The sequence below is a fragment of the Gymnoscopelus microlampas genome, assembly GCF_963454915.1.
Source record: "Gymnoscopelus microlampas genome assembly, chromosome: 15".
NCBI lineage: Eukaryota > Metazoa > Chordata > Actinopteri > Myctophiformes > Myctophidae > Gymnoscopelus > Gymnoscopelus microlampas.
In genome coordinates this window covers 27310534-27336642 of record NC_139952.1, presented here as the reverse complement: position 1 = coordinate 27336642, position 26109 = coordinate 27310534, and the positions used below count along the sequence as shown (strand labels likewise).

General features: G+C 43.7%; 1 protein-coding gene across 1 annotated transcript in view; it reads left to right on the top strand.

Annotated features, from left to right (window-relative positions):
• The window catches only part of jarid2b (jumonji and AT-rich interaction domain containing 2b), a 153685-nt gene that overhangs the window by 68310 nt on the left and 59266 nt on the right, over positions 1-26109 (top strand). The window contains exon 3 of the mRNA XM_084079879.1: positions 18510-18636. Within this exon, the coding sequence (XP_083936005.1) occupies positions 18510-18636 (127 nt within the window). The remainder of the gene's footprint in view (positions 1-18509; positions 18637-26109) is intronic.

The following is a 26109-nucleotide window of genomic DNA, read 5'->3' as shown; positions in this document are numbered from 1 at the left end:
GGATTCAGTTAGCCAGATTAATTTACAGTAGCTGTCTGAAAGCCTTTTCAAATTTACAGGATTGTCAGGCCATTATTAAACTGTCTTGTTTTAAATATATCTATACATTTATAATTCTCTTGCCATCTGTTTTTCTTTTATAATGTTTTTCTCCCCACATTTATCCCCCTGTCTGTGTTTGTACTAGAACCCCTCGTCTCTCCTCTAGTGTCTTGCATATCGGTGCATCTCTGTCTCATGCAGAACAGCACTGCCACTCCAGAGCTCCTCAGGGCCTTTTAAGCCACTGTGGGTAGCTGACCTTATCGCCTGAATAAAAATGAGCCATTAGAATACGTAGGCAAGCGCAGCGCGCTGGGGGTAACGGCAGCAGCCTGCACCAACACAAAAGGGAGCTGCACTGAATAGACGGGCCCCGCTGTTTCAGAGAGCCGTGGGTTAGAGTACGGCTTTGGGTTCTGTACACAAGCGCACGGTTTCCCGTCTCTCTCAGACGTTGTGGTGAAACTGTCGGCCATTTTGGAGGATCAGACTCAGCGTGCGCTCCATCCTGAATGGGCGGCCCCCTGCTGTTTTAGAGGACTGCGGGTTAGAGGCTCGGGCGAGACATGCTGCACGCACTCCAGCCTCACACAGACAGCACAGGGAAACTATAAGCCATTTCAGAGAGTCAAACCCAGCATGGATATGATTAATACATCATGTCCTGCAGTTTAAGAAGACAATAGGTGACACAGATTTAACCCAGGGTTTTGTTAACAGACATTGTGGTTGTTTTTAGGGCTTGGCAATATATCGGTATTAGATCAATATCGTGATATGAGACTAGATATTGTCTGGGATCGTCTTTGAAAAAAAAGAATTATATTCTCTTCACAAAAGCAAGGTATTTAGTAAAAAAAATCATGCTGTTTGATTTTGTCCATATCGCCAAACCCTAGTTGTTGTTATGATATTAAATATATCTCTGTTTTGGTGTAGCACAGAAGTTAGACGGGTTTCTTTTTCTTTTTTCACGTACCTGTCCACCATTTTGAGAAACTTGTGCCGTCCGACTGAAAGAGGTTAGAGGCACAGCTGGCAACGAGCCAAGGAAACAACGGCACGTCACCTCCCTACACATCTGTTTCGCCCTCCCTCCATCTCCATCTTTCCATCTCCCCTTGCCTCTCTCTCTCTCTTTCTCACCGGTGTTGTGTGGCAGCAATCTGTCTCGTGTGTGTGGGGTGTGTAATGCATGTGTGTGTGTGTGTGTGTGTGTGTGTGTGTGTGTGTGTGTGTGTGTGTGTGTGCGTGCACGTGTATGTGCACGCATCTCTGCCCACAACCAGTAATCATGCCATATCCATGGCCACTTTACCTCTCAATGTTGGCAGCCATCCATCCTTCCCTCCCTCCCTGCCTTGTTCATTCTCTCTCTCCTCTGTCATTCTGTCGTTCTTTATCACTTCCTGTCTCTCTCGCTCCCTCGCTGCATTATTAAACAAAATGACATTGTGCCCTTCTTCCTTCATCCCCCTCTTCCTCGTCTTCTCCTTTTCTTCCTCTCTCTCCCCAGCGTTTGTCACACTGCTCCTCTCTCTTCTCATCCCTCCCATCTGTCCTCTCGTCCGTCCCCGAGTGCCGGGTTTTGTTACACATCAATAGGATTGTTCTTACCCTCCCTCTTCCTGCCTTTACTCCACTGGTTATAAAAGTGGGGTCCGGGGACCCCCAGTGGTCCCTGGGGGGGTTCCTGGGAGTCCCCAGCAAAATCAGGAACAGCTTAATCCCCTATGTCATTCTTCGGCTAATCTAAAATAGCCAAATCATAACACATAAGTGTATTATTTAGTCACAAGCTCTTGTTAATACTGTTGATTGGCTAAATATATATAAAACCATGTCATCAATTATCATAAGTGAAACATTTTCAAAATACATTTTAACTTTTCCCCAAATAGCAAAAATAGCAGCTCTACAAACTGGATATGATGCGTTGTGAGCTTGTAGATTATCTATTTTTGCTACTTCATATGACAAAGTATTAAATAGGGCATTATTTTATGAAAAAACTAAGATCTATCTCTGCACGCCTCTCTTTTTCTGTGTCTTAGCCTCTTTTCTTTTCTCTTTCTCTCTTCTCCTCCTCCCTATATGCTGGGTCCCTCTGTTGTTACTGCAGCCTGTCTGTTCTCTTTTATCTACAGGATCTATCCTCCTCTTCTCTTCCTCTCCTTTCCTCCCATCTTCCTCTTTCTCTCTTATCTCATCCCCTCTCTCTATTTCCCAGAGTGCTATTGATGGAGGAGCTGGCTTCTGGCCAAACTCTGTCTGTCTGTATTTATGTCTGTCTATTAGTCTACCTGCTTCTTCATCTTCCTGTCGTCTCTTTTCCATCACTCCTCTGTCTGTCTTTGTCTGTAGCCTGATTTCTAATTTGTTGTAGAAGGTGTCACGCAACGGACTATGAAGCATCTCTGCCCGTATGTCTCTGTCTGTCTGTCCCTTGCCTGTCCCTTGCCACCTGTGCCTCATGTGACCAAAATGGTAACTGCGAGGGCTTAGCACACTGTGTCCTCGGTGGCCTCTCTGGAGCCAATGTTAACTGGGCGGTGAACTGGGCGACAGTGGGAGGCGGGCAATGGAACGGAAAGTGGGATGAAAGGAGATCTGGAATGGAGAGAGGGGGTTGTTTCCATGCATTGTGTTCTCTCTACCAACCAGCAGTACCGTTGTAAAACCCTGCCTTCCTCTTTGATCCCTCAGGCCGACAATCGCTGATCTACAAGCTCGGCTATTGTCGGTGCACGATACCACGCGCAACAAACTATATCAAGCCCTTCAGACATGCAGAGAAAAGGCAGCGTGTCTCTGAACTCTTATTGTTATGCGTGTTTGGATTCAGGCTTGTGGTCCGTGTCGTGCGTTGCACCCATGAATGTTTTGCAAAAGAATCCATCTGCCCAGTGCTCAAATTTAGTTTCAGCTTTTAAAGTAGGTCTGCGAAATGGATGGTATGGGGAGTTTCCCTAAAATAAAATAAACTGCCCATTGTTTCTTTTTATACCATCCCACACAGTGTGTGCAGACATGGAGGATAGAATATGAATAGAGCCTAACACTTTTTTTTTGTGCTGTACTGAAACGAGATGGATTGAACATGTCCCATACAACACAAGAAAAACTACAATCATCCCACAGGGAAAGATGAAATATACGATGTCATAACCATACAGTACATCCAGTGGACTGTTTGACTACTAATGGCATCCTATTTAACATCATTTACTAATTAGGCTTTTATTGGGTGCTCTTATGCAGAGCGACTTATAGAGATCAGAGTAAATGGCATGAACCCCAGTCAACAAATGACAGGGTAAATGGTTGAGTAAATAGAGTACAAGGAAAACAATTCAGTGCTACACCAGCATAGCATGTCAACATAAAACCTCACATCTGTATAAATAACATACCATCTAAAAACTATCATTTAATGTCATCATTGATTCTTATTGATTGCTTCCCATCTAGTTTGAATAGGGTTCATTTGAGCATTTAGTGGCTAATTATGGCACAGAAGTATGAAGTGTAAAGAATAAATCGGGCTCAATATGGACTTGACTCTGCAGCACCTTGATATGCTATGCTACAGTACGTTGTTTCTTCCTCTCTCTCTTTCTTCTCTCTCCCTGTCTCTCAATTCCTCTCTTTCTGTCTCTGAGATTTCGAGGTGAACATAGCAAGGTGATAGGCTTAGTTAAGCACGCATAAATCTGATTAGGAACCTCCCCCATAGGAGACACCATTGGGACTCAGGCGAGCAGCACAATGCAAAAAAGCCTCGCCACCCCCCACCCCCAACACAACTAGGCCTCAACTGGCACCAGGGGCTCCAGTAAAGGCCCTGACCCTCGACTCCTGTCTTGTCTGCCAGGCTAACCCTCCCCTCCCCCCCTGGACGCCCACATGTGCTTCTCACACAGGCGCTCATGTGCAACCAGCATATGTAAAACGACTCTGCAGGGAGGCGGCAGGATGGGCTCATGCCAGTTACTTTGCATGCTGTCGGGACACGTCATGCGTCTGTCATTTTTTTAAGCACAATTAGAGATAATTAGCTAGCGAGTGCATTTTTGGGCTCGTGCAAATAAGCAGTTTAGTGCTGTTTATGTGCTGCACATTGTCTAGACTTGAAGTTCACGACGCCTCCCCCTGTCAGCTCTTGCCACGGTTAGTTATTATATTTTCTTTTGCATTAGTGTAGATTATTTATTACATTTGGAAAACCTCTTACTCATCCTTTAACCACTTTCAACCTGGTGACCCTATTTCGGGCCCTATAGTCAAACAATTGTAAAAATAATATAAGATAGTCAAATAGTTAAAGTCAGATCTACAATCTAATGAGATAGTCCGGGAGTCATGGGGCTTAACGTGGTTTCGTCGGTAAAAGTTTTTTTCTCAACTGATTCTTGCTGCTGGGGGTCCCCTCTTAAGGATTCAAGAGGGTGCCCGGTGAAATCCCTTGAGCATTTTTTATTATTAACCCCTTAATGCCCAAAACACTAAAAATTCACCCAAAATAGACTTCTATGGTATTTCATGCAAAATACTTGATCTAATTGCTTAAAATTTGCTTTCTACAGTGTGTATCCATGTAAGTGGATGTGTACAGTGCATTAGATTTAATATTTGTAAACTTTTAAATATTAACCCCTTCATTCCCAGAACAACTTAATCTTTAAACTGTGATATTGTGAAATAGAACATGTAAAGAAATCAAATCAAATCCATCAGATCTGCTTTCTACTAAGTCTAATAGTGGAACTGGTCATGTTTCCTTTGAGGCCAACCATCTTTTAGTCATACTCATTAACCCTTAAATGCCCAAAAACAAAAAACGTTTTTTATGGCATTTTATGCAAAAATATTGATATAGCGCATAAAATTTGATTTCTACAGTGTTTATCAATGAACGTGGATGTGTAAAATTTTGTTTTTTGATTTCACATTAGAACATTTCATAGATATTAACTCCTTCACACCCGAAGCACCAACATCCATTAAAATTTTTGATTTATGACATGTTATGCACAGTAAATCAATTCAAATGCTTCAAATTAGCTGTATAAGAAATGAATAATGTTTATGTGGAAGTGGTCATATACAGCATATCCCATGTTAAGGTCCAATGATACCAACTAACCACATTTTCCTGAGACACCAGAATCAGAGACGGAGAGAAAAAACAAGTTTAAAGGAATTTATAAAAGAAAAAGGAAAGAATCCTATCTAAAACTGTCTTGAGCATCCTACAACATAACAGTGACAGGACAATGTGCATGGCAAACCATGTACTCTGCAGCTGCATTTTTTGGAATTGCATGGGTTGTCAGTTTTGCAGCCACATTTAATCATTTGCAAAATGTAGTCTGGGGCAGGTTTGCAACCTTCAGGTAGAGTGGTTGGGCTCAGTGAACTGTTAGTTATGTCTTTTTCCCATTCAAATTTCACTGGGTCGCATGCTGGTGGAAGATGCCCGTCAACGGACGCTGCTTGCAGCCTGCGGGCCCAACCAGGCGCGGAGGGACCACGTGCGGAGAGGCCTCGGTGGCCTGTCCTCCGCACTCCTCCGTGGCCGACCCCGGCCTAGCGAGACCGAGGGCGCAAAGGCGCTCTCCGGAGACTCCGTTTCTCAAACCCTGCTTGCGTCGCGTACTCCGGCGACCGACCAAACAGCTGCGTACCGGGCCACGGGCGCCGATCCCCCGTAACATGCCGTCGACCTGGCTAGGGGGCAAAGGAGGAAGTGGTGACCGTCGCAGTGCACGCCGCCGGGAGACTATACCTCCGAGATTCCGCGGCCGGCTCCGGTCAACTCCCCCGTGTCCTGTCTATCCCTATCCCATTTGATAGGCCGTGTGTTCTTTGTGGCGTACCTATCGTCGGTGTCCTTTCACTGGTTCCGCTTTTTGCGTCCAGACACCATGATTTGACGGTAAGGTACAAATGCAGTAAATGATACCTGGGAGAGCTCTAAACCGCGTGCGGTGCGGTGCCACTTTGCCTGGTGCAAACCGGTTATCGTGGACCAGTGCCGGGCGTTGGTTAACTTTTCCTGTGGGCTCTGTTCGTTCAGGGCCCTCTCACGTGCCGGCTGGACCAATCACATGCTAAGCAGACACAAATAACTGAACATGCCAAGCGAGAACCCGGGACGTGGGAAACAGCAGGTTCGGGGGCGTAAGCACCGGCGTTGGACCGTGGAGGAGGTCAATGAGCTACGAGTTCTTATGAACCGTCCCAGAGATACCTGGTCGTGGAAGTCCGTGGCTAAAGACCTGGGGCGGGGGAGGACGGAGGAGCAGGTGAGGGGTAAGGCTTGTAGCCTTGAAAAGGCTGACCGTGCGAGAGGCGGTCGTCCCCCAGTCGTGCTGGATGATGAAACACTCGTCCAAGGGCTGAAATTTCCTGACATGATTCCGTTACAGCCCGCGTTGATGAAACAGGCGCTTCGACGTCTTGTAGAAGACGCGGGTATTGATGGGGTCAGACTGGGGGAAGACTCCGACCTCTTTTTGAAGATTGAAGAGTGTTCGGTGCGATCCATTGAAGCCAAAGCTAACTGGCTAATTAGTAGCCTGGGGTCTCCGCCGAAACAGTTGCGTCGCCAGAGAGAGATAAGTGGAGAAGTGCCTGGCAGAAGGGGCAGTCGCCTGCAAAGGTTTCACCGCCGGGTGTTTCTGAGGCGGCTGTACCACTCTGATAGGAAGCGGTTAGCCAAAACTGTCCTAGACGGGGACAATGTTATCGGGTGTCCGATACCCATGCATGGAATACATCGTTTCTACCAAAATGCTTGGGGACTAGAGCGACCGTTTCTTGGACTGGGCCATTTCCGTTCCTTCGGTGGGGCTGACAATACTGTCCTTGGCGATTTAATCTCGGGTGAAGAGGTTCACTCTTGTCTCCAGCGCATGCAGAATGGCAAAGCGGCCGGTCCCGACGGTATCACTCGTTCTGAGTTGCTACTATGGGACCCTGACGGCTCGCAACTCGCGCACATCTACTCGTCGTGGTTGGTCGCTGGCTATGTCCCCCAGTGCCTGAAGCGGTGCCGTACGACGCTTATCCCTAAAAGTGATGACCCCGCCAAGCTAGTCCAACTTGGCAACTGGAGGCCCATTACCATCGCCTCGGTGATTATCGGTCTCTTTTCCCGTATCCTCGACGGGCGAATGAGAGCCGCCTGCCCCTTACACCCTCGACAGCGGGGGTTCATTCCCTCGTCTGGCTGCTCGGAGAACTTGATGTTACTCGAGTCGACGTTAAAGCACAGTAAGGGGCAGGGCAAACCTTTGGGTGTGGTGTTCATCGATTTCCAAAAAGCGTTTGATATGGTCTCGCATCATTACCTCCGGGCGGTGCTGGAGGGGCGGGGTCTCGACCGGCACATGGCGGACGTAATCTTTGCGGGCTACAATGGATGTACGACGAGGGTCAGGTGTGGGGGAGGGACAACACCAGACATTGAAATGAAGGTGGGTGTGAAACAGGGTGACTCCCTGTCTCCCCTACTTTTCAATCTAGCGGTTGATCCATTAATCACCACTATCGAACGCGAAGGGCGGGGATTCTCCTTCGGGGATGTCTCCGTGGTGGCGATGGTGTTTGCTGACGATCTAGCATTGTTTAGTGACTCAAAGGAAGGCATGCGGAGAAACTTGAACATTCTGGGGGCTTTCTGCCAACTTACCGGCATGCGGGTTAACGCCGGTAAGTGTCATGGGTTCTTTATCGAAAAGAAGGGCGGCCGGCTCACCTACAATGTTAACACCGATTGGGCCTTTGACGGTGAGCGGTTGCACCTGATCGATCCTGCTGGTTACGAGAAATATCTCGGCCTCAGAGTGAGCCCGCTTGACGTTTTTTCGGCTCCGGCCTACGAAGCCTCGATCTCCGCGTGGAGTGACAGGATCGGCAGGGCCCCCCTCGATCCCCAAATGAAGTTTGATCTGTTGAACCGCTTTGCCCTACCGAGGGTTCTTTACGCCGCGGATCACATAGGCACCGCCCCCACACCCTTGAGGGATGTAGACAAGGCTATCCGGGTCAGGGTGAGGGAGTGGTTCCGCTTGCATCAATCGTCTAGCAACGGGATCCTCTACTCATGCAATTCCGATGGCGGCATCGGCCTCTTGCAGCTCCGCTCGGTTGTCTCTGCAGCCCAGGCCCGCCGAGTCTTCCGACTCGGGTTGTCCAATGACATGGTTATCCGGAAGGTGGCTCGCGTGGTTATTGGGGCGGATAAGTTTAGGCAGTGGTGGCTTAGGGCTGGGGGAATATATATATATATTTTTTAAATGTTTTTTTCTTTTCTTTTTCCCCCCCAGGGGAATATGTTCTGTAGATATTTTTGTGCAGGATGCTCAAGATGGAAGGCCTGAAAGGGTTAATGTGCATTCATCCAAAAGGAAACAAGTTCCACTATTGTAGAAAGCAGATCTAATGCATTTGATTTGATTTGATTTCTGTGCATGTACAATATCACAGTTTAAAGATTATGTTGTTCTGGGCAGGAAGGGGTTAATATAAAAAAATGCATACATATTAAATCTAATGCACTGTACACATCCACTTACATGGATACACACTGGAGAAACCAAATTTAAGCATTTAGATCAAGTATTTTGCATGAAATACCATAGAAGTCTATTTTGGGTGAATTTTTAGTGTTTTGGGCATTAAGGGGTTAATAATAAAAAATGCCCAAGGGATTTCACCGGGCACCCTCTTGAATCCTTAAGAGGGGACCCCCAGCAGCAAGAATCAGTTGAGAAAAAAACTTTTACCGACGAAACCACGTTCAGCCAAAAATCACCCTTTGACTCCCGGACTAAGACATGTTGTGAGCTTGTAGACCAGTTATTCACTATTTCTTTTGCCAATTTCTGACAACAAGGCTTCAGTGGATAAACTGTTTTCAGTGATGCAATTTAATTACATTTTCTACTGGGATGTACTAAAACATTTTAGACAAAAGAGAAAAAAGCTAGAGAAATGCTTCAAGCGTGTTCTCTAGCAGAGATGTAACCTAAAGGTCAAATGCGGTGGACTTTCCCTTGTAATGGAACTTGAATAAAGATTGCGTTGCAATAACCATTCATTAAAAGGTGACTAATCGTGAGCATTGAGTGAAACTTCAATTGAAGCAGAATGGTTTTTGTTTTTCTATTGCATGATAAAGGTCTGTCGGTGGGGCCTTTCGTGCAAACGAATGCATTGTAGAGTCGTGAATCACCCATATAGACTTACAGTCGCTTCCATTGCCAACATAAAGCCTTGCTAGCAATGCAAAGGTCTTACTCACCATGCCTTTTGACCGAAGTGATGACTGTACCTCTGTTCTCAGGTACAGGCCTGCCCTGTGTGTGTGTGTGTGTGTTCTGTGAGAGTGAGCGAGAGAGGCTGGCAAGTAATGTACGTATGCATCACAGAGTAACCAAAGCAAGTGTATTTGTTTTTAAATATGGAGAATGGTAAAATATAAAGGCGGGATTGGTTCACGTTTGTAAATTTGGCAGTGCCAGTTGGGCTCGGTCAGGTCTGAAGGACATGGTTATGGGCTGTGTTCGGAATTCATTTTGTACACTACGGGAGGGACAGTCGGAGAGATATATACTGTGTGTGTGTGTGTGTGTGTGTGTGTAATATAATATATATATTTCTTTTTTGTGTTATAGAGGGGGGGAGAGAGAATCAGAATGCCTATTTATAATTTAGTAATTATTAATAACACTAAACTGTAAACTATTTATAAAGCTCTTACCAAAACAAAGTTGGCAAATGCTTAACATAAAACAATAACTATGTAATTTAAAAAATATATATATATGCAGTGAGAAATGCTAAAATTGTGTTTTAAACATCATACTATAAGTGTTAAAGTTCATGTGCGTTTAACAGAGAATGTTTGCGTTAAAGATTATTATTAGAAAGATTATGATTATTGTGTGTGATCAGCCAGCTTGATTGAGCACATACATGTAGTGTATAGTAATTAACCAATTTCAACTTGGGCATGCTTAGATCAGCTAGTATAACATAGGTCTCATTGGCTAAGCCATGCATGTGCAAGCAGCTCCACATGTGCTCATCTGTGTGTGTGAAAGAACTAAACGTGAGGCCACACCATCCCTCCTCTCTGTCACTGATCCCACAGTGCCTGGACTTGTTCCGCAGTAGCCTCCTTTACTAACAGGCCGTCATTCACGCCACCGCTCCGGCGCCCCGGCGTCATTATCACCCTAATTTATTTTCCCTTTGACACCCAACTATTAGGGGTTTGTGGTGCTGGATGACTGACGCATCCCTTGAAGCATCAGTCAGATGGAATTTTTTGCCTTGGGTGGGCAGAGTTTGAGGCACGGCACAGCCAACACCCCTCCCTGTTGAAGTGACAGGAAGCAACAGGAAGTGACAGGCTAATGGGGAGCGTCAGGTGATCGGGCAGAGTTTGAAATGGCGCCGATTTTACCGTGGGCTTCGGGAACATTTATGCTGTCCGTTGAGTCATTCTTTGGTATTTCACAGCAAGCGATGACATCTGCATTGATGTTAATGTCCAAAGTGCAGTCAAGCAGGCACTCTTGTAAAAAAAAGTGTGCATTTGATATTATTCATCATTGAGTCTGCGGCGCTAATTACTGCAAGTCGTTTTCAGCTCTGAATTATGCAGAGAACCGATAACCTAACGACACTGTCTCTCTGTAATTATTAATGACATTTGCAGTGCCTCTATTTATTCATTTTTTTCATGAACTTAAAATGCTTTGAACCTGTCTGCCTGTTTAATAAGTGAAGTCATTCAGGCTGTGTTTTTGAATCAGACATGCCCACATAACTTTTCAAGATACTGCACTGCTCATGTAGAAATCCAAGGCTGGTGAAATTGACTTAATTTGTCTTGTCTCTCTTAATTACCGTTGACTTCCACCCTCCTCTTTTGGCCTAATTGGAATTCTCCCTGCCTGTTGTTGCTTTTGATTTGAGAATCTGTCTGGGGGCTTATTTTGTTTGTCTAACTTGGTTTGCTAAATATTTAATTACGTCTCAGTCGATTGGGATCACTCTGAATGCCAAGTGGAGCAATATCTTGTCTTTGATTGCCCTTGGCTTTGATTCCTGGGGTTTGTCCGAGCAACATAAAATGTCAGTGTCATCTACAAAGGACGGCTTGTATTGGAAAGATGCTACAGTATGCACATGCCTGTATTACATTTCCCAGGCCAAGTCTACGAGTAACACTCTAACTCTCAAATGGAAGCCAGCGTCATGAAGCTACAAACTGACGCACAACTGTTGTTGCCGCATGGCGGGCGTGACGTACAACAAAAACAACTGAGTTGGCTTCAACTTTATTCAGCACTCTAGTGACGCGGTTCTCTGTGTTTTTGTTTAATCATTTCCACTCCCCTTCTCTCTCCCCACTATTCCTGCTCTGTTCCGTAAACTAATTATTGGTGTTAGCCAGTTCCCTGTTCTATTTAACCCTGCCCTTTTCACTTACGCAGTGTGGCTTGAGCCACACTTCTACGGTGATTTGGCAGCAATGTTGCTGGCCATGCTTGGGCGTTTCGTAGCTTTTGTCACTGCTAGTCTGAACTCAGCCAGTCAGCATCAGTGTTGAAACTGCATTCCATAACTTTTATGTCCTGCCTGGGTTTCGAACCTAGGTCTCCTACATGAGAGACCAATTTTTCAGGACAATTTTGGACTTCTGCTTGGCTTATGATCTTACTATACCTACCCTAAATGTATCAATGGAAGAGTAGGGTGACCACCTCAAACCACTGCAGATGTGCTAGTTATATTGTATTAACAAACTCTACCATACAGATTGGTTAAATATAATTGTATTTATTCAAATAATTGAATAAATAAAATGGACCCGCAAGTCCATTTGGTTAGATTTGGTTACATTTGTCCACTCTCTATAACTCTTCTCTTAGTTATAAATGGATATACTGACACACTGAGGATTTCATTATGTACTGTCAAGGTGCCTTTAAGCAAGGCATTCCACCTCTGTGTGCTCCAGGTAGAGGTGCTCATTGACCAACAGTAAAACACTGTGTTTGTACTTGGCAGCTCACCAGATTGGAAGCGTATGTTAGTTTATGCATGTGGTGCAGGGCTGTGCCTATAAAAAGCAAGCAGGTCAACCGATCCTCAATAAATAAAACATGAAAAATGCTCTTAAGTTGTGTAACTCAGGTAATGACTGTGTGATTGCAGTCATTTCAGAGTTTGAGCGTGATCCTTAATAGACTGTACTTGCATGTCATACTATCATAGTTTGCCAAGGGTGTACATTTACTGTGCAGTCAGCATGTCTGTTTATTAGTTCTGACTGCAGACTCCCTTATTAGATAGTTTGGTTTAGCAGCTTAGTTACTGAAGTCTGAAGCCGGCCTGTAACAGTGAGTTTCAGACCCGACCCAACTGAGACTGGTACATATACATATTTGACAGTTCTCCACATTTAAAATGATCTATCTCTGTCTCTCTGTCTCTCTGTCTCTCTGTCTCTCTGTCTCTCTGTCTCTCTCTCTCTGCGCGCTGGTTGCTCGGCTTGTTTCATCAGAGACAGACCCATTTCTTCTAATGAAATTACATTTTAATAATAACAAACCAGAACCTGGCCCCATTGAGCCTGAAGCTATTCGTGGGGTAGGGAACACCCCAATAAGAATGTTAGGACCCATCAGCATCGGGTCCTTTGAAAATGTTTCCTGCATTGAAAGACTATCAGATAACTCTTCCTGCCGATACGTCTGGGGTCTTTTAAATGCAAGGTAGTTCTAGAACAGCGGCGGGAACGGACGCTAACGAACCTAAAAGCAGCTACACACTGTACAACTTTTAACTCTTTGACTGTCAGGAATGAATGAATGAATTAATTCGTCTCCGGTCCCCTTGCCAGCGAAAACAGCAATTTTACTGTACCTTTGAAAAATCATGGAATATTCTCCGTGACCGTCGGCTCATTACACATTCCAGAGCTATGGCCGTTTGAATGTGGCTTGGTTTTTGAAAAACAGCAGATAACAGAAAACCACGAAAATTTGACCTTTCACATAGATTTTTTTGTTGTTGTGATCACGTGATTTCTTCTTCGGTGGTGCTTGGATCATTCGCAGGCTGCCGAGCAGCGCCCCGCCCGCCACGTCGTAATAAGTCGTCCCTGGCAGTGTGGGTGTTTGGACAAAAAATCGTCAGAAGTCGTCCGTGGCAGTAGTAGGGTCCGAAAGTGAGGTTCTGTGACCATCCTTTGGCAAGTACGTTTTGACGATTGATTTGACCTCTATGGACCCTTTAGAAAAGATTTAGCCCCCAGGTCCCTCCCAAAAATCCCGGCATTTTTTGCTAGACAGCCAAATTCAAAATGGCGCCCGGCGCCATCTCTAAAAATTAACTTTTGATCTGAATGACCTAGAATCATGTATGAAGGCACTTTTCCATACAAGTCAACCATGAGGATTCCAAATCTGACACAATTTTAATTGTAAGACCTCGTTTTGACTCCGAAATTCAAGATGGCCGACATCCAGTAGAGTAAAAACTTATACCCAGGGGGCAAAGGGGGGTATGCTGCATTTGCCCTGCCATAAAAGGTTGGCCACCAGAAATAATATCTATGACCCAGTAGGATCACAACCTATATGGACAACCCGGTCACCTTGCTGCTGGAAATCAAATATGGCCGCCTCAATATTATCAGAAAATAGCTTTGGCAATAACTTTTGAACCAGATGGGCTAGAAATAAAAACTTGGTGTCTATTTCATGGTTTCAGAGCATGAGAAACTCAATGGAATACTTATCTTTATGATTGGGTGTGTCTGGACCTTTCATTTGCATATTTCCAAGATGGACGCCACGCGAAAATGAGTTTTACTATGACTTTTACAGTGACAGCTGACTGTTATGGCAAAAAGTCTGCTTTTTAAGTAATATGAACAGATTTGGTCAGTTGAGCTTTAATTTATATGTTGTCAATATGGCAGACCCACACCATGAGTCTGGTCAGAGTCGTGTAATCCGGGATGCAGAGATGGTAGTCAAGGCAGCAGTGGAGACTAACCCATTTACAGTGAGCACATCATCCATGATCAACATATCTACAGGACATGTGCTGATTCCACAGTCAAGGACGACTTGATGAGTGTTAAAGAACTGGGTCTGAAGGCACTGTGTGAGTCACTGTCCAGTGAACAGAAGAAGACAAGCATAATGAAGCTTAACACTTTCTACACTCAAAACACAAAATCTAAAAAATCTAAGGGGAAAACCTCAGCACCTGCAAGAGCAATGAAATTACTGCCCTCCTGCGCATGACCCAAATCATAGCCAGTGGTGGAGAACTCAACCTTGTTGACTTTATAGGCAACCACAAGTGCAGTGACTTCCCCCCTTCCCTCTTCCAGGAAGATGGCAGGATGAGAACAGGTACCAAGGCAAGCCTTGTTAAGGTCCTGAAAGAGGAGACCAAAGTTGCATGCATCCCTGACCTGCCTACAGAAGACATAAAAACAGCATAGTTATTGATGCCATGTATGCCATGCGCCATTGGTCGTTCCTGAAAGGTGAAGCATTTGGAACAATCGCTGAACGATACCAACGTCTGCTGTTGAATGATGTGCCTGCTGGCACAGAGATCATTCACTTCTGTTTTGACCGGTACAGTGGACCTAGTCTTAAGACAGCTGAGCAAGAACACAGATACTGTATGCTTGACCAAAACCTACCAAAGAATATGAAGTCAGTATGCATTACACAGCTCCAGATCCTCAGGAGTTTTTTGCTGTGTCAGCTAACAAGGCAAACCTATTGAGTTTCCTCTGTGACGAATGGTGTGAAAATGTGAAACTTAAGTCGGCCCTTGGTCCAACACATCTTTACCTGGGTGGGGGGTTTAAAGAAGAGACAAGGAGTGTGGTGATCAAGGAGGGGTCTATTGAAGATGTCCCTGCACTAGAATCCACACAACAGGAGGCTGATACAAGAATAATACTCCACACCCTGTACAGTGTCCAGAATGACAAAGTTGACAGAGTTGTCATCCATGCCAATGACACAGACATCAATCAGGCACGAGACCTCACAATTGCTGTATATACATCCAAAGCGGACCACCAGGAGGATTTTGACCTGAGTAAGCTTAGAGTGTACAAGTTCCTCAATAATAGATCAACCCTCTTAAAGCTGCTGCCCCCGACAGAGAATGCCTTTGACCTGCACCTGAGAAGAGCTGTTCTAGCAACCATAATAGATAAATGTGCACATGTCGCCAAGCCGGATATTCCTTCTTTCACAGAGTATGGATGGTCTCTCAGTGCTAGCAATGCAGTCCCCCTTGCATCTACCGAGCCATGCTACTTAGGATGCCGTTGCCAGGGACTGGAGACACGATGCACCAGGATCAGTGCAACACATGACAACAGTGACAGTGAATAGTATTGTACCATAGTATCATTGGCTTTAGAAGCAGGCAAGACAGCACCATAGAGGTCAAAATGAACATTTTGTAGGCAACCTCAACTCCGCCTTTACTCTATTTGTCACTAAGTAGTCTATCTTTTGTTATGTTACTTGAATGCATACCACTATGTTAATTTGTATAGCCCTAAATTTGAAGTTTTTGGCAAGTCTTGGAGTGTGCATGTGTCTGTTTATATTGTATTTAGTTTATTAAAATGATACATAAGATACATTGTGGGCTTTTTCTCCGATTTTTCTCTGCAATCATCCCCACAACTATAGATCTATAAATCAATACATCTGAGGGAAAATGTAATACCATACATTATTTATGACTGCAGCCATATTGACAACATATAAATTAAAGCTCAACCAAATGTGTTCATATTGCTTAAAAAGCAGACTTTTTGCCATAACAGTCAGCTGTCACTGTAAAAGTCATAGTAAAACTCATTTTCGCGTGGCGTCCATCTTGGAAATATGCAAATGAAAGGTCCAGACACACCCAATCATAAAGATAAGTATTCCATTGAGTTTCTCATGCTCTGAAACCATGAAATAGACACCAAGTTTTTATTTCTAGCCCATCTGGTTCAAAAGTTATTGCCAAAGCTATTTTCTGATAATATTGAGGCGGCCATATTGGATTTCCAGCAGCAAGGTGACCGGGTTGTCCATATAGGTTGTGATCCTACTGGGTCATAGATATTATTTCTGGTGGCCAACCTTTTATGGCAGGGCAAATGCAGCATACCCCCCTTTGCCCCCTGGGTATAAGTTTTTACTCTACTGGATGTCGGCCATCTTGAATTTCGGAGTCAAAACGAGGTCTTACAATTAGAATTGTGTCAGATTTGGAATCCTCATGGTTGACTTGTATGGAAAAGTGCCTCCATACATGATTCTAGGTCATTCAGATCAAAAGTTAATTTTTAGAGATGGCGCCGGGCGCCATTTTGAATTTGGCTGTCTAGCAAAAAATGCCGGTATTTTTGGGAGGGACCTGGGGGCTAAATCTTTTCTAAAGGGTCCATAGAGGTCAAATCAATCGTCAAAACGTACTTGCCAAAGGATGGTCACAGAACCTCACTTTCGGACCCTACTACAGTGAATGAGTTCAAGTCGTCGGGGGGTCATCAGATCGTTCAGCATTTCACACTACACAAGTCAGACGCGTTGCTAGGTCTCTACTAGGTTGGGGGCTTAGCCCCCCAGGCTGCGCATTTTTTTCCCGGCGGATTTGGGTACTTTCCCCCCCGTTTTTTTGATACTTTATTTCGGTTTTAGGGGTAGGGTTAGGGTTATAGATATATAATTAAAAAATTAAAAAATAAAAACTTTTTTTACATTTTTTTTTATTGGTGGCTTTGGATAAAACATTGGTGGCTATAGCCACAGAAGCCCCCGCGTAACGACGCCCCTGATCACCGACAAGGGATTACACACTGCAAGATTTGACCAGGATGCGATCCAGACCCGATACATACATTTGTTTTTATTCCAATTCATTTTAACCGACGTCTCACAAAAAGGTTCTCTCTCTCTCTCACTCTCTCACTCTCTCTCTCTCTCTCAAAAAAACAAACCAGCTATGCTCAATGCAATTCAGAAGCATTTCCTCTGTCATTCACGGTGATTAAAAAAAAGTATTCCTATCTTGATGACGACAAACCTTTATGTACATGTAGGCCTACAGTAAGTGACAAAGGAATTATATCCCCTCATACCTGCAACATATTAAAACATAAAACCATGGCTGCAACAGAGAAGGAGCGCACGTGTTCCAAATGTTTTATGACAACACCAGTTGCGTAGCGTTGGGACTTTCCTGGTCCATGCTGCTGATTCAAGATTTTTTTTATAGCGTAGCTAGCTATATTTAATACTGCAATATCAACATTGCTTTACCAATATTTGTAACACCAGAATTTTTCCATGGGGATCAAAAAAGGTCTATATCTATCCATCTGTCTGTTAACACACACACACACACACACACACACACACACACGCACACGCACACGCACACGCACACACACCTCTCTCTCTCTCTCTTTGCAATTCCTCTCAAATAAACAGCCCCCCGCTTGCTCACACTCTCATTCTGTTTTGTAATGTTTTTAGATCTCAATGGAGATATCGCTGGCGCAAAAATTGCTTGTTCAGGGTGGGATTGTTGGGTCTCTTCTCTACATGTAAAGTGTCTTGAGACAACTTGTTGTGATTTGACACTTTAATAAAATTGAATTGAATTGAATTGAATTATACAACTGGACGGTAATATTGTGGTACTATGCGGGGGGATTAAATGACAATACATGTTTTGTTGCGTGCAGGAGCGGCACGATCATGACCCTCCCGGTACTGTGCTCTCATTGGCTGTAGCACGGATCTCCTCGGGGGAGTGATCGCAACCCCATTCATACTGTATGATTTCCAGTCGGTGACAAAGCCAAATATCAAACGTGCTAGATATGTAGAAACGCTCTGGAAGGCATCGCCCAGTGCTAGGATCGCGGCCGGATAGTCTCGCAAAGCCTTTCACATACAGCAAGCGAAGCCCGATCTTGCGTCAGATCGGGGGAGCGCCAAAAAAGGTCCCCGACAGCACAATCTGAGCAAATATCTTGCAGTGTGTGTAGTAGCCCTAAGCCCACTGCTTTGGAAGCCAATCATGCCTCAATATGAAGGACAGCCCTAAAGACTTTGGATTGGTTCTGCAATGCTGTTGTTTTTACTCTTAATTGTTTCCACCCAGTTTGAGCAAGGAAAGCTGGGAGTCTTTCAGTCTTTGTTTGAGTGAAGCGTTTACAGACTGACATTGTGAGTCCAGGTGGAAATGTGGTGTGAATGTGAGTACTGTCTCTTTTTGAGAGTATTGTTGTGAAATGCACTGAGCGCATGACAGAAGCCATCATGGCAGCAGCAGTGCGATAAGTAGCTGCTGGATGACCTCTAACCTCCAGCCATCTCTTCCCTCTTCAGGTTCCCTGGCCAATGGACAGCTGAACGGCTCAGGGTCGAAGGGCAGCCATAAGGAAGATGGCTCCTTGCGCTCCCAGAGCCTGGATGGCAGTGGTGAATACTGTGAGGAGGGTCCCTCAAAGAAGAGGTGAGACGTGTGTGTGTATGTGTGTGTCCATTTGGTTCCTAACTATGAATCATTTAGCTGGAGGCCCCCTCAAGGACCCTGGGGGTCCCCACACCCCACGTTGAGAACCAGTGGTTTAAAGTGTTACTGTCCCTTGTGAATTTACATCTGAGAAGGAGTGTAGTACACACACACACACACACACACACACACACACACACACACACACACACACACACACACACACACACACACACACACACACACACACACACACACACACACACACACACACACACACACACCAACAGAGTTTTATTTGACATTCAGATCAGGGGAACAGATGACAAAACAACGGTCTTATTGTTTTGGATTTGATGGACTGGTGGTCTGTACTCATCACGTTGTGATTGTTGATGCTGTGGGTGAATGTTTTGGTGGTCGAGTTGTACTTTGTTGCAACTATTGTTATGGGTTTTTAAACTCAGGGCTGCAAATCGAGTTTCCCTGGTGGAACAATACAGATTTAAAATAAATGAAAGCCACACGTCTTCTCTTTCTCATTTCTCCTCATATTGTCATACCCACGTTCTTCATTTTCCTGTTCTTCATTCTGACTCTCCCCCGTGGCGCTCTCTCTCCACCCCTATGAGTACATGGCATAAGTTTCCATCTCTCTTGTCACTGCATCCATTCCCTTTCTCTCCCTGCCTCTCTCTCACATTACTACGCTGTAAAATCTGGAGTGTTAATGTAACTCTAATTAAAATGGACCCATAGGGTTCTCCCAGATAAATTAACAATTAAGATTTTACGGTGACTCTCTGTGGTCCAGTGGCTGACTGTCCAACCCAGACGAGAATAGAGATGTGTTTACAACAGCGTATATTTTCTAATAGAGTTTAGTGATTTAGGTTACCTAAGCGCTAGGCGTATGGAATCATGAACACATGCACTGATTCAAAGTGTTTAAAAGTATATTCCATTCTAATTTTACACAGACCGTGGAAGATAAATGGCTAATGTGCCAGTTTAAAGACTCTCTCTGTGGATTGAAGTAGAGTGAGAAGCGAAAAGAGAGGGAAGGTAAAAAATGAAGTACTACTGATAACGGCTACTGCACTACAGTAAGTACATACTTAAAGTACTCTGCTAACCGGTACTGCTCTAAGTATTCTGATAAAGAGTACTGCAAGTACGCCGATAACGGGTACTGCACTAAGTACTCCACTAAGTATTCTGATAACTGATACTGACATCATAGTACATTGTACACACTGACAATGTGTAGGCCTACTGCACTAGTGACATGAATATGTTCCACATCTATGTCATTCCATTGCATGCTGTCTTTGTCTCTATCTTAACCACTAAACCCTACAGTATATATATTTAGTTGGCCGGTGTCCTTCAGGGGACTATACTTGGTACCTTCCTTTAACCCCTCCACATCAAAAGTCTTCGGCAAAAAAAAAAGCCAATTTACAAGCTCACTGTAGGTCGCAACACGACGCATTGTGAGCTTGTATAATATTGTCACTGAATTAGATGCTGATGCTGATGAATTGAGTACAGTGGACCACAATGGAAACAAGCTTGTTGTGTTATGATTTTAGTATAACCTTTGACTGTACTACCTGTACTGTTAACACACTTGTTAATAAAGTATTCAATCAATCAAAATAAATTTGCCCCAGAATAGGACCGCAAGGGTTCATGTGAATAACATCTCTCTCTGTACTGAGAGCGTGCCTTCTCCTCCGCGTCATCAGCGCCCATACCCTAGGTGGGGTTGGCGAAAGGGCCTACTCTGTGTGGAGTTTGCATGCTCTCCCCGTGTCTCCTAGGGTAGTTAATACCCTCACAAAAACATGTAGTAATTACTACCACTATCACTATACCGCCTCCCCCATGACAGCCGGGGTACATGATGGAGGGGAAGGGAACTGGTTGGAATAACGTGTTCCTTCCACACGCTACGTCCAACCGGAAGGAACGAGCTTGAGGAGGTATGAGCTCGGCCCTGGGCTCCCTAGGCTGTGGGGGGAGTGTAGTGCCCAGGATCACTTAGAAAATTGGCACCGGGTGAAAAAAGGGTTACAACAACAAACAAAAAAAAACATCTCTCTCTCTGTCTCTGTGTCTCTCTCTCTCCCTCCATCATCAGAAGTCTTTGTAATAATGAGTTTGTAGAAGAGCTATATAATACACAATGACAGCATCAACACCGCCTCATCTTTACACCTAAATGGCATTTCACTCAGGCATAATTAGCAAATTGAAGGAATGTTGCCATGCATTTTCAAATTAATAATTAAAAAAATGAAAGTTGACGCGCCCGACAATAAGCCCTTTAATTTGTTTCCAGCGTAATTTTATGACGGGATTAATGCATTCGATGAATTATGGAGAGGGATTTGTGGACCGCCGAAAGATGTTCTAATTTTCAGCCGGAATTGCCTAAAACGTTGCCGCCTCTTCCTGCAAATGCACTTGGAAGTCGGAAGACAGAATATAATAAGATGCTTGTTTTGGAAAGAACGACAACGTTAATGCATTTTGAATGTTCCAAGATTTGAAATTGCAAGCTGGAAAATATGACCATCGTCATGAGAGTCCTGCTGTGTGTAGAGTTTATAGCAGATGGACGTGGTCGTAGTGTTGTAGTGTTGCATACATGGACTCTGCCTTGTCTTTGCATAATGCATGTGCTGTCTGCGGCATTGCGTGTGTGGGTGGTAAGTGTTGTTAACCTATTAAGACCGGGAACGCATCTCTGTGTCATTTTTAGATTTCTTTGGCTATTCAAAAAATGTCAGATACAAGCTCATAGCGCTATGAGCTTGTAGATCTGCTATTTTAGAAAAATCGTGAAAATTTGTGAAAATCTTTCAATATTTATATTTTTTTTTAAGGCAAACATTTGTAACTCAAGTCTTTGCTTCTGGGGATTCTACAAATGTCTTCTAAATCCTAATATGTTTTTCTAAAAACATATGTTGCTATAATCAGTGGTTCTCAAACTTTTTCATGTCAAGGACCACCCACAATGACATGTATTTAGGCCGTGCCCCCCCCCCCCCCCCCATCTAAAAATATTTTGTTCCAGGGACCCCGAAAAGCAAAGATTTGAGTTCAAAATGTTCGCTTTGAAAATATATATATTCAAAGATTTGCACACATTTTCAAGATTTTTCAAAAAGGGCAGATCTACAAGCTCATAGCGTGACACGAGTATAAAGTAAAATAACCAAAGTATAAAATAATGGTTAAAATGGTTACACTGATGCGTTCGCGGTTTTAATGGGTTAAGTAGAGTTATACTCAGCCTAAGTTTTCCCATGCGTCGTTTTTTTTCTTTTTTCTTTACTTATTTGTGCCAGGCACAATCTGCCCAGGTGGCAGGTGTTTTTGTGTGTTTGTGTGTATCTGTGTTGTGTTTTGTTCTGCTAGACTCTGTCACACATTGCACACACGAACATGCACACCCCCACACACACACACACACACACACATCAAAGCATCCGTGTAAAGCTGGGGGTGTGGTTTGGGGGTCTCGGACAGCAGCAGATGTCTGCCTGTATAGAACCACCCATACAGGCTCCATTCACTGTGTTTGTGCCTATGTGTGTGTTAATTTTTCTTATTAAAGAACACCTGCCTAAGTCTTCTAGCTGTCATTTGATCCTCTAGTCTGAAGCTGCTCATTACAGACCATCAATTTTGTTTTGAAACCCGTTCTGAACATGGCTGCTTAGTGGCACACCGGTGTGTGTGTGTGTGTGTGTGTGTGTGTGTGTGTGTGTGGTGAAAATAATGAATCACAATGATGTTCACAATGTGTCGCCTTGAACTAGTAGATCTATTTGCTATTTCTGGCGTACAAATAAGTATAAATTAAGCATAATTTAGATTAATTTCTATTTTGGGCATGTCATAGGCAGAAACAAAAAGAAGCAAATCTACAAGCTCCCAAGTTTATAGATGTGCTATTTTTGCTTTATTTGTGTGACACCATCGTACAACAAAGCATAGAATAGGGTTTAAAGTAATTAATAAAGTTTAATTAGGACATTCCTTTTCTCTCTCATGGTCAGTGTTAGTGTGTCTGTTGAAGGGTACACACACACACACACACACACACACACACACACACACACACACACACACACACACACACACACACACACACACACACACACACACACACACACACACACACACACACACACACACACACACACACACACTGCGTGGCTATATGAAAAAAGGCTCTATCTGTTGATAATGAAATGCGAACTGAGCCAGAACTTGTGTGTGTGTGTGCACGTGCATGTGCATGCCCTGGCATGAGTGCCGTGCACTGTTGTTCAGCGGCCAAGCGAGACGATGCCAGACAAGAAGTGGACGCAGAAATAGGCTAATGACTGCTCTCAATTTAATGTGAGGAGAAGTAGAGAGGGAACACGGAGAGAGGAGAGGAGATGGAGGGAGAGAGTAGAAGGAAACAGAGGATGGAGAGGACAGGATGGAGCGAAAAGCATATGGATATAAAAGCGAGACGAGGGGAAGATGAGAAGAGAGACATGAGGACAGGTGTGAGTGATTTTTGGCAGGAAGAGTCCTTCTTTAGAAGTCTGAGATCAGCACTGTGTTTGTCTTCCCATGCCTCAGAGAGAGCACATAGACTGGCACCACGCACACGCGCGCAAACACACACGCACACATGCCAAGTCATTTTATTCTGCTCTACTGGCACTATCTACCTTCTAACGCTCCAAATGGGACTCTATAGCCTCCACACACACACACACACACACACACACACACACACACACACACACACACACACACACACACACACACACACACACACACACACACACACACACACACACACACACTCGCAGGCACACACACGGGCACAGATGGAGACACACACACACACACACACACACACACACACACACACACACACTGAGAGAGCGCCACGTTGACCTCAGTGTTTGTCACCTAATTATCTTTTTAGTTTTTTTCTCTCATAAAGTCAGAAATCTATTCCATTAAGTGTGTTTTGAATTGGATGTTCTACCTTGATGTATTTGACAGTAGGATGTACCTTATTGTTGTATTTGACAGTAGAATGTACCTTATTGTTGTATTTGACAGTAGAATCTGCATTATTATTGTATTTTAGAGTGGAATCTACCTTGATGTTGTATATGACAGTAGAATCTACTGTTATTTTGTAGCGTATATGACAATAGAATCTTCCTTGTATTTGACAGTAGAAACGGTTCACAATCGCTACTAGGTTTAAATTCCAGCAACTGATTTCCCTCCCGGCGTAACATTCAATTGCAGCTTGTTGTTAGCTTCTATTACCATTCTGGAGTCAGTTTCAGCCAACTAGACAGCTGTGCAATGATGGCAAACACGGCTCCTGATGTTGTTTTCACATACAGTCTCTGATCATTAAAATCACCATATAGAATGTACAAGTGCTCCACTTCAATGTTGGCTCACAGTGGGAATAAGTCTCCAGTTTGGCTCGAGGTAGAAAATGTTTCATCTGTCACGATTAAGTAGTTTCTCCCTGGCTTAAAATAAAGAGGATGTGATACACTGGGGGAGGGTCAATAGAGCGTAGAAGTGAGAGTTGAGGAAACAGGCTAGTAGTGATTAGTGATTAGCTTTATCTGATTAGAGTTTACAAGGGTTTTCCATTGTGAGGCCCAGGGGAGTTTGGCTCCGACATCACTTGAACTTAAGTTTGAAAAAAAGGAAAACGTTGTACTTGTGTGTGTGTATACGCACACATACACATTCACACACAAACCTATAGAAGCCATGATGGATGAGTTGTGTTTGGATCTTTATGCAGACTTGTTCCATGCATTATCTCGCTCTTGTCTTTCCTTCTCTCACTCATGTCTCTCTCACTCTTTTTTTTTAAACTTTGTTTTATTTCTTTATCTATCTCCCTCTATCACTATTCTTTACTCTGTCTCTCTCTCTCTCTCTGTATTGAACCTCATACGGTACTCTTTGAATGTATTCTCTCTGTTGTCTCAGCCAAGACACACAGTCGCACACACTCAGCTGCTGCCGCTTGTTTTGTTTTGACTTGGTGAATGCCAAGTGTGTGAACGCACATGCACAGACACGCCCGCATTCATGCATGGCGCACACATGCACGCACACACTGCTAGCGTAACCAATGCTTGTCAGCAATGCATAATCACCATGGCCATATATGATTACACACACACACACACACACACACACACACACACACACACACACACACACACACACACACACACACACACACACACACACACACACACACACACACACACACACACACACACAGCCAGTTAATAGTGAGCTATTATGTGCGTATTGATTTGCTGTAAACAGGGTTGTGAAGTGGACTACAGTATAAGGAACAGCATGTCAAGACCAAGCTCTGCTGTTAGCCTTAATGATTCACATACATGTACACGTACACACACACACACACACACACACACACACGCACGCGCACACACACAGTTTATGCACAACACCACCATTTATCTACTGTTAACAGAGCACAAAACATGTCGAACATCCCTCACTTCCTCCTAATTGTGAATTAAATGTCATTGTTTTTGTGAGCAAAATGAATACATTTCTTTTTTTCCTTTTTTTTTTTAAATTAAAAATGAGTAATAATACATACAGAATAGATCAAATTGAGTAGAATTCCTGTAATGGGCCTGGTGTAAATAACATGCTTGTTGTGAATGAATAGATATTTTTTTGTTTATATTTATAGATGATCATTTGTATGGGCTTTGACTTAAAATTGCATGTTGGTGAAGGAAGATAATGTATTGATCATATCACCCTAATCCTTGATCAGATGTTGTGAACTGAGATGTGACTGATAGGACTAGGCCTGTCACAATTATTACATAATCGCCTAATCGCAATTATTAGAGATAATTGCAATTATTACTTTTTTTGTATATTTAAGTTATTTGTCATGTCTGCCCTGTGCTATTTGTAATTATGAAGCCTAAAAACCTAACATAAATTGTATTCATATGTTCCAATGTTCAATGCCAAAAACACAATTAAATTGTTAATCGCAATAATTTGTGCGACAATTAATCGTCAACTTAAATTCGTAATCGTGACAGCCCTAGGCTGGACCCCATGAGCTGAACACTTAAATAAAAACAAATCATCAATCATTTTCAGCACATGTGTCCCTGACGCACCCCAGTTGCATTGGTTTTGTATTAGTCTAGGGTACAATAGTTTACAGCTGTCTGATCTCTGCATTGTGAAAATGACTGATCAAATTATATTCACTCAACTTGCTCTCTCTCTCTTTCTCTTTCTCTTCTCTCTCTCCTCTCTCTCTCTGTGTCCTTCTCTTGTCTCATTGTGTCTCTGGTATCATCTTTAAGTGTCTCCTCTCTAAACTGTTCTGCTTGTTTG